Source organism: Salvelinus sp. IW2-2015, unplaced genomic scaffold (genome assembly GCF_002910315.2).
Source record: "Salvelinus sp. IW2-2015 unplaced genomic scaffold, ASM291031v2 Un_scaffold3235, whole genome shotgun sequence".
In the NCBI taxonomy this organism is placed as follows: Eukaryota; Metazoa; Chordata; class Actinopteri; order Salmoniformes; family Salmonidae; genus Salvelinus; species Salvelinus sp. IW2-2015.
The window spans coordinates 39103-48677 of NW_019944522.1; the positions used below are offsets into that span (position 1 = coordinate 39103).

The 9575-nt window shown below is 42.6% G+C and overlaps 1 protein-coding gene across 1 annotated transcript in view; it reads left to right on the top strand.

Annotated features, from left to right (window-relative positions):
- Positions 1-8342, top strand: part of manba (mannosidase, beta A, lysosomal) — a 21890-nt gene extending 13548 nt beyond the window's left edge. The window contains exon 6 of the mRNA XM_070440957.1: positions 8160-8342. Within this exon, the coding sequence (XP_070297058.1) occupies positions 8160-8342 (183 nt within the window). The remainder of the gene's footprint in view (positions 1-8159) is intronic.
- Positions 8343-9575: the final 1233 nt, after the last annotated feature.

A 9575-nucleotide genomic window follows, 5' to 3' on the forward strand; every position in this document is an offset into this window, starting at 1 on the left:
GGTAAGAGCGTGGTCTAGACTACTGGGCCGCGTAAGGCGTCGCGTCTAGCAGCGTGGCGCCGTAAGCAGCCGTGGTTTAGAGCGTCTGCGGCCGGTAAGAGCGTGTGTCGTTAAGAGCGTGGTTAGAGCGTTGGGCCGGTAAGAGCGTGGTTAGAGCGTTGGGCCGGTAAGAGCGTGGTTAGAGCGTTGGGCCGGTAAGAGCGTGGTTAGAGCGTTGGGCCGGTAACAGAAAGGTTGCTGGATCGAATCCCCGAGCTGCCAAGGTAGACAAATCTGTCGTTCTGCCCCACTGTTCCTCGGTAGGCCGTCATTGTAAATAAGAACACTGGTTAAATAAAATTTTAAATAAAATTAAAGTCTGTGTTTTGAGTAGGCTTTCCCTGGCATATAAATCCCTCTCGGACAAGGTGACTTTTATCAATATATTTGACTTGAAAATACTAATTAGCATCAAAGTAGACATCATGCAAGACTACAAATCCCAGGATGCTCCTGCATGTCATCTCTAGCTAACACCTTTGCTGTCAGCTAACTAGCTACTAGCTACCTTCATCCAAAACAAAAGATACATTGAACATTCTAATTTACTGTTCCATATTTTATTTAACTAATTGTTGGCTTATTTATTAATTTGGTCTCGTATTTTGTACATAATACTGTCCTAGTAGCAGTCTGATATTTACAAAGTGACATGAATGGGCTCGTTTTCTGCGAAAAATCTAGCTAGCTAGATACCTAGATGATATTAGCAACAGACCCTTATTTTTGGTTGTGTCTAGATGGTATACAGCTACGGACGGGAGTGACACATACATTGTCATTTTGGAGTCGTTTTGGGGAGCATTTGAATTTACCCTTAACCTAACCAGTGTCTTAACCTTAACATAATTATCCTAACCTGCTGCGTGAGTTCTCCTAACCTGCGAAAAGTCGATTCTGTTCGTAGTTGTATACAATCTAGTCTTCACCCTTATTTTACCAGATCTTCTCCTTCAGCTGGTGGAGTTCTGATCCCTTACAATTTCTGCCAACTATATATATATATATATACCAGGTGATACCTATTTAAATTCATGGTGTCAGAATGCACTGCTGTATTAATTCAGAAGTATCTTGACATGTTCTGTGGTAGATTCAAAGCCAGATTAAGTCTTTGCATAATGTACCCATAATCATGACTAAGCACAATTATTTATATATATTTATTATAAGCACATTTATTTGACAAGAATGCACCTCGTCACCCATCAATCACGTCAAACACATGAACACATGAACACATAAATAACTCCAACCATGACATTGTTTTAAAGAAATCAGAATAGTACACAATGCACACATACAGGGCCTTCAGAAAGTATTCATACCCCTTGACTTATTCCACATTTTGTTGTTACAGCCTGAATTCAAAATGGATTAAATATTTTCTTCTCACACACCTACACACAATACCCCATAATGACATCACATTACATTTACATTTAAGTCATTTAGCAGACGCTCTTATCCAGAGCGACTTACACATTGGAAAGTTCATACATATTCATCCTGGTCCCCCCGTGGGGAATGAACCCACAACCCTGGCGTTGCAAGCGCCATGCTCTACCAACTGAGCCACACGGGACCATCACAATACCCCATAATGACATCACAATACCCCATAATGACATCACAATACCCCATAATGACATCACAATTACAGCCTTCTCTGTTTTTAATGCTTATTTGATAGCAAGTGACACGTTCTACCCAGCGACTGGTTAGTGTTTATAGAGATTATGGAAATTCCTCTGACGTTCTTTGGTGAATCCAAATAGTTTACAGTTGGTTAAACAAGGACTCCGTGCTAGGGATCTTTTCACAACTAGCCATGTCAGTCAAATGTTTTTATATAAATGTTAATTTAAATGGCTTGTTGAGGACGATTGAAGCTACTACACTTGAGTGCAAACAGCACGGCATATAATAGCGGAGACAGCTTTGTGCAATTCAGGGTTCAATTCTCGGGCCGACTCTCTTCTCTGTATACATCAATGATGTTGCTCTTGCTGCTGGTGATTCTCTGATCCACCTCTACGCAGACGACACCATTCTGTATACTTCTGGCTCCTCTTTGGACACTGTTAACTACCCTCCAGACGAGCTTCAATGCCATACAACTCTCCTTCCGTGGCCTCCAACTGCTCTTAAATGCAAGTAAAACTAAATGCATGCTATTCAATCGATCACTGCCCGCACCTGCCCGCCCGTCCAGCATCACTACTCTGGACGGTTCTGACTTAGAAAATGTGGACAACTACAACTACCTAGTTGTCTGGTTAGACTGTAAACTCTCCTTCAGACTCACATCTCCAATCCAAAATTAAATCTAGAATCGGCTTCCTATATCGCAACAAAGCATCCTTCACTCATGCTGCCAAACATACCCTCGTAAAACTGACTATCCTACCGATCCTTGACTTCGGCGATGTCATTTACAAAATAGCCTCCAACACTCTACTCAGCAAATTGGATGCAGTCTATCACAGTGCCATCCGTTTTGTCACCAAAGCCCCATATACTACCCACCACTGCGACCTGTATGCTCTCGTCCACTGGTTTCTAGTGATGTTGCTGGTCTTCTTCTGGCTCCATTTATCACGACGGACACAGCTGATCCATGACATCATCCAGATAATGTAGCGGCCGCTCTAACAACCATAATAGAAGCCATTTGGGAGGAGGCAAAGGTCAGGTGGAACCATTCTAGCCAATCAGAGGGCAGATACGCCTGAGAATAACAGGCACAACTAGTTAATAACTAGTTACCACAGCCACAAAGACGATAGTCTATATCGTAGAAATTCATGTGGTTTTCATTTAAGGTTAGGCATAAGTTTTAACACTGTGGTTAAGGTTTCAAATCACCATCCAACATACAGATGCTTATGACGTTGGAGTCATGTCCTAGAAAATAACAGTCAATTATATTTGTGATCACCATTCACCCTGTTGGATAACTCTCCTGTCTGCTGGTCTTTCACCCTACCAGGCTCAGAGTTCCTTCAGTTGGGACTGGGGACCGTCGTTCCAACCCTGGGCTGTGGAAGGGTGTTCGTCTGGAGGCCTTTGATGTTCTGCGCCTCATCCATCTCTCTACTGTACCAGTCTATAGTATGTCTCTACTGTACCAGTCTATAGTATGTCTCTACTGTACCAGTCTATAGTATGTCTCCATCTCTCTACTGTACCAGTCTATAGTGTGTCTCCATCTCTCTACTGTACCAGTCTATAGTATGTCTCCATCTCTCTACTGTACCAGTCTATAGTATGTCTCCATCTCTCTACTGTACCAGTCTATAGTATGTCTCCATCTCTCTACTGTACCAGTCTATAGTATGTCTCCATCTCTCTACTGTACCTCTATAGTATGTCTCTGTCTCTCTACTGTACCAGTCTATAGTATGTCTCCGTCTCTCTACTGTACCAGTCTATAGTATGTCTCCATCTCTCTACTGTACCAGTCTATAGTATGTCTCCATCTCTCTACTGTACCAGTCTATAGTATGTCTCCATCTCTCTACTGTACCAGTCTATAGTATGTCTCCATCTCTCTACTGTACCAGTCTATAGTATGTCTCTACTGTACCAGTCTATAGTATGTCTCCATCTTCTACTGTACCAGTCTATAGTGTGTCTCCATCTCTCTACTGTACCAGTCTATAGTATGTCTCCATCTCTCTACTGTACCAGTCTATAGTATGTCTCCATCTCTCTACTGTACCAGTCTATAGTATGTCTCCATCTCTCTACTGTACCAGTCTATAGTATGTCTCTGTCTCTCTACTGTACCAGTCTATAGTATGTCTCCATCTCTCTACTGTACCAGTCTATAGTATGTCTCCATCTTCTACTGTACCAGTCTATAGTATGTCTCCATCTCTCTACTGTACCAGTCTATAGTATGTCTCTGTCTCTCTACTGTACCAGTCTATAGTATGTCTCTGTCTCTCTACTGTACCAGTCTATAGTATGTCTCCATCTCTCTACTGTACAGTCTATAGTATGTCTCCATCTCTCTACTGTACCAGTCTATAGTATGTCTCTGCTCTCTACTGTACCAGTCTATAGTATGTCTCTGTCTCTCTACTGTACCAGTATATAGTATGTCTCCATCTCTCTACTGTACAGTCTATAGTATGTCTCCACTCTCTACTGTACAGTCTATAGTATGTCTCCATCTCTCTACTGTACCAGTCTATAGTATGTCTCCATCTCTCTACTGTACCAGTCTATAGTATGTCTCATGTACAGTCTATAGTATGTCTCATCTCTCTACTGTACCAGTCTATAGTATGTCTCCATCTCTCTACTGTACCAGTCTATAGTATGTCTCCGTCTCTCTACTGGACAGTCTATAGTATGTCTCCATCTCTCTACTGTACCAGTCTATAGTATGTCTCCATCTCTCTACTGTACCAGTCTATAGTATGTCTCCATCTCTCTACTGTACCAGTCTATAGTATGTCTCCATCTCTCTACTGTACCAGTCTATAGTATGTCTCCATCTCTCTACTGTACCAGTCTATAGTATGTCTCTGTCTCTCTACTGTACCAGTCTATAGTATGTCTCCATCTCTCTACTGTACCAGTCTATAGTATGTCTCCATCTCTATACTGTACAAGTCTATAGTATGTCTCCACTTCTCTACTGTCAGTCTATAGTATGTCTCTGGCTCTCTACTGTACCAGTCTATAGTATGTCTCCATCTCTCTACTGTACCAGTCTATAGTATGTCTCCATCTCTCTACTGTACCAGTCTATAGTATGTCTCCATCTCTCTACTGTACCAGTCTATAGTATGTCTCTAATATACCAGTCTATAGTATGTCTCCATCCTCTACTGTACAGTCTATAGTATGTCTCCATCTCTCTACTGTACCAGTCTATAGTATGTCTCCATCTCTCTACTGTACCAGTCTATAGTAATGTCTCCATCTCTCTACTGTACCAGTCTATAGTATGTCTCTGTCTCTCTACTGTACCAGTCTATAGTATGTCTCTACTGTACCAGTCTATAGTATGTCTCCGTCTCTCTACTGTACAAGTCTATAGTATGTTTCTACTGTACCAGTCTATAGTATGTCTCCATCTCTCTACTGTACCAGTCTATAGTATGTCTCCATCTCTCTACTGTACCAGTCTATAGTATGTCTCCATCTCTCTACTGTACCAGTCTATAGTATGTCTCTACTGTACCAGTCTATAGTATGTCTCCATCTCTCTACTGTACCAGTCTATAGTATGTCTCTGTCTCTCTACTGTACCAGTCTATAGTATGTCTCTACTGTACCAGTCTATAGTATGTCTCCTCTCTCTCCTGTACAAGTCTATAGTATGTCTCTACTGTACCAGTCTATAGTATGTCTCCATCTCTCTACTGTACCAGTCTATAGTATGTCTCCATCTCTCTACTGTACCAGTCTATAGTATGTCTCCATCTCTCTACTGTACCAGTCTATAGTATGTCTCCATCTCTCTTCTGTACCAGTCTATAGTATGTCTCCATCTCTCTACTGTACCAGTCTATAGTATGTCATCTTCTCTACTGTACCAGTCTATAGTATGTCTCCATCTCTCTACTGTACCAGTCTATAGTATGTCTCCATCTCTCTACTGTACCAGTCTATAGTATGTCTCTGTCTCTCTACTGTACCAGTCTATAGTATGTCTCCGTCTCTCTACTGTACCAGTCTATAGTATGTCTCCATCTCTCTACTGTACGCAGTCTATAGTATGTCTCCATCTCTCTACTGTACCAGTCTATAGTATGTCTCTGTCTCTCTACTGTACCAGTCTATAGTATGTCTCCGTCTCTCTACTGTACCAGTCTATAGTATGTCTCCGTCTCTCTACTGTACCAGTCTATAGTATGTCTCCATCTCTCTTCTGTACCAGTCTATAGTATGTCTCCATCTCTCTACTGTACCAGTCTATAGTATGTCTCCATCTCTCTACTGTACCAGTCTATAGTATGTCTCCATCTCTCTACTGTACCAGTCTATAGTATGTCTCCATCTCTCTACTGTACCAGTCTATAGTATGTCTCTGTCTCTCTACTGTACCAGTCTATAGTATGTCTCCATCTCTCTACTGTACCAGTCTATAGTATGTCTCTCTACTGTACCAGTCTATAGTATGTCTCCATCTCTCTACTGTACCAGTCATAGTATGTCTCCATCTCTCTACTGTACCAGTCTATAGTATGTCTCCATCTCTCTACTGTACCAGTCTATAGTATGTCTCCATCTCTCTACTGTACCAGTCTATAGTATGTCTCCATCTCTCTACTGTACCAGTCTATAGTATGTCTCTCTACTGTACCAGTCTATAGTATGTCTCTCTACTGTACCAGTCTATAGTATGTCTCTGTCTCTCTACTGTACCAGTCTATAGTATGTCTCCATCTCTCTACTGTACCAGTCTATAGTATGTCTCTCTACTGTACCAGTCTATAGTATGTCTCCATCTCTCTACTGTACCAGTCTATAGTGTGTCTCCATCTCTCTACTGTACCAGTCTATAGTATGTCTCTGTCTCTCTACTGGACCAGTCTATAGTATTCTCCATCTCTCTACTGTACCAGTCTATAGTATGTCTCCATCTCTCTACTGTACCAGTCTATAGTATGTCTCCATCTCTCTACTGTACCAGTCTATAGTATGTCTTCTCTACTGTACCAGTCTATAGTATGTCTTCTACTGTACCAGTCTATAGTATGTCTCATCTCTCTACTGTACCAGTCATAGTATGTCTCCATCTCTCTACTGTACCAGTCTATAGTATGTCTCCCTTCTCTACTGTACCAGTCTATAGTATGTCTCCGTCTCTCTACTGTACCAGTCTATAGTATGTCTCCATCTCTCTACTGTACCAGTCTATAGTATGTCTCCGTCTCTCTACTGTACCAGTCTATAGTATGTCTCTGTCTCTCTACTGTACCAGTCTATAGTATGTCTCTGTCTCTCTACTGTACCAGTCTATAGTATGTCTCTGTCTCTCTACTGTACCAGTCTATAGTATGTCTCCATCTCTCTACTGTACCAGTCTATAGTATGTCTCTACTGTACCAGTCTATAGTATGTCTCCATCTCTCTACTGTACCAGTCTATAGTATGTCTCCATCTCTCTACTGTACCAGTCTATAGTATGTCTCTGTCTCTCTACTGTACCAGTCTATAGTATGTCTCCATCTCTCTACTGTACCAGTCTATAGTATGTCTTGTCTCTCTACTGTACCAGTCTATAGTATGTCTCTGTCTCTCTACTGTACCAGTCTATAGTATGTCTCCATCTCTCTACTGTACAGTCTATAGTATGTTCCATCTCTCTACTGTACCAGTCTATAGTATGTATCCATCTCTCTACTGTACCAGTCTATAGTATGTCTCTGTCTCTCTACTGTACCAGTCTATAGTATGTCTCTCTACTGTACCAGTCTATAGTATGTCTCCATCTCTCTACTGTACCAGTCTATAGTATGTCTCCATCTCTCTCCGTGTCTCCTGTCCTCTGCATGTGCATCTAACTATTCTGACCTTGTTATCTATACAGCTACTGTGTGAACTCTCCTCGGCTGAATCCCAAATCATCCCCTCCTCTGGCCTCCATTTGTGCGTTCAGGCATGCCCCCGCCGTATGCACAAGTGTCCCAAAGCTGAGGGAGTTAAAATGATGGAGGGTGTATTAGACTCTTCGATAGCCACTTTGACCGAGTCTGCTTCGCTGCTGGCTTGAGAGTGAAGTAGTATCCCATAACGCACCGCGTGCCTAATTAGAGCCATGACATATGTAACATATTAAATACTTTCCTAATTAACTGTTTTTCTGTTACTGAGGTATATTTATTGTGAGACGACTGGGAGAATCGTCTCAGTTGGATTTCATGCTGGTTTTATTATATAAACGGTACATGAATCATTAAAGTCAGGAGGTGATTTATCCCCTCACCCCTCTGGAAGTCACCCTCTGAGTTTCATCAGCAACACGTGACAACAGAGGGCCCTCCGTGCGAGTTGGTAGGGGCAAGGGGATGGTTTGGGATGGTGGTCTGGGATTCACTGCTAGTCATGGAAAGCCCCTCTCCTCTTCCTGTCTCCCAGACTCCTCTCTGTCTCAGTGGGTGGTGAAGGTGGACGTGTTGGTTGTTGCCGTGGAGGAGACTAAAGTCCAGGTCAACCTCTCTCTGATGGAGCTGTCTTCAGAACAGACCTTCACAGTGGTGTTTCCATCTGGGAAGAGCAAGAACACCTTGATCCTCCATGTCAACACAGTTAGTATGGGCTGCTGGGTGGGAAGGTGACTTATGGTTCTGGAACCCTATTCCCTGGATAGTGCCCTACTGTTGACCAGAGTCCTTTACAGTATAGTGCCCTACTGTTGACCAGAGTCCTTTACAGTATAGTACCCTACTGTTAACCAGAGTCCTTTACAGTATAGTGCCCTACTGTTGACCAGAGTCCTTTACAGTATAGTGCCCTACTGTTGACCAGGGTCCTTTACAGTATAGTGCCTACTGTTGACCAGTCCTTTACAGTATAGTGCCCTACTGTTGACCAGAGTCCTTACAGTATAGTGCCCTACTGTTGACCAGAGTCCTTTACAGTATAGTGCCTACTGTTGACCAGTCCTTTACAGTATAGTGCCCTACTGTTGACCAGAGTCCTTTACAGTATAGTGCCCTACTGTTGACCAGAGTCCTTTACAGTATAGTGCTACTGTTGACCAGAGTCCTTTACAGTATAGTCCTACTGTTGACCAGAGTCCTTTACAGTATAGTGCCCTACTGTTGACCAGAGTCCTTTACAGTATAGTGCCTACTGTTGACCAGAGTCCTTTACAGTATAGTGCCCTACTGTTGACCAGAGTCCTTTACAGTATAGTGCCCTACTGTTGCCAGAGTCCTTTAAAGTTAGTACCCTACTGTTGACCAGTCCTTTACAGTATAGTGCCCTACTGTTGACCAGAGTCCTTTACAGTATAGTGCCCTACTGTTGACCAGAGTCCTTTACAGTATAGTGCCCTACTGTTGACCAGAGTCCTTTACAGTATAGTGCCCTACTGTTGACAGTCCTTTACAGTATAGTGCCCTACTGTTGACCAGTCCTATACAGTATAGTGCCTACTGTTGACCAGTCCTTTACAGTATAGTGCCCTACTGTTGACCAGATCCTTTACAGTATAGTGCCCTACTGTTGACCAAGTCCTTTACAGTATAGTGCCCTACTGTTGACCAGTCCTTTACGTATAGTGCCTATGTTGACCAGTCCTTTACAGTATAGTGCCCTACTGTTGACCAGAGTCCTTTACAGTATAGTGCCTACTGTTGACCAGAGTCCTTTAAGTATAGTGCCCTACTGTTGCCAGAGTCCTTTACAGTATAGTGCCTACTGTTGACCAGTCCTTTACAGTATAGTGCCTACTGTTGACCAGAGTCCTTTACAGTATAGTCCCTACTGTTGACCAGAGTCCTTACAGTATAGTGCCCTACTGTTGACCAGAGTCCTTTACAGTATAGTGCCCTACTGTTACTGTT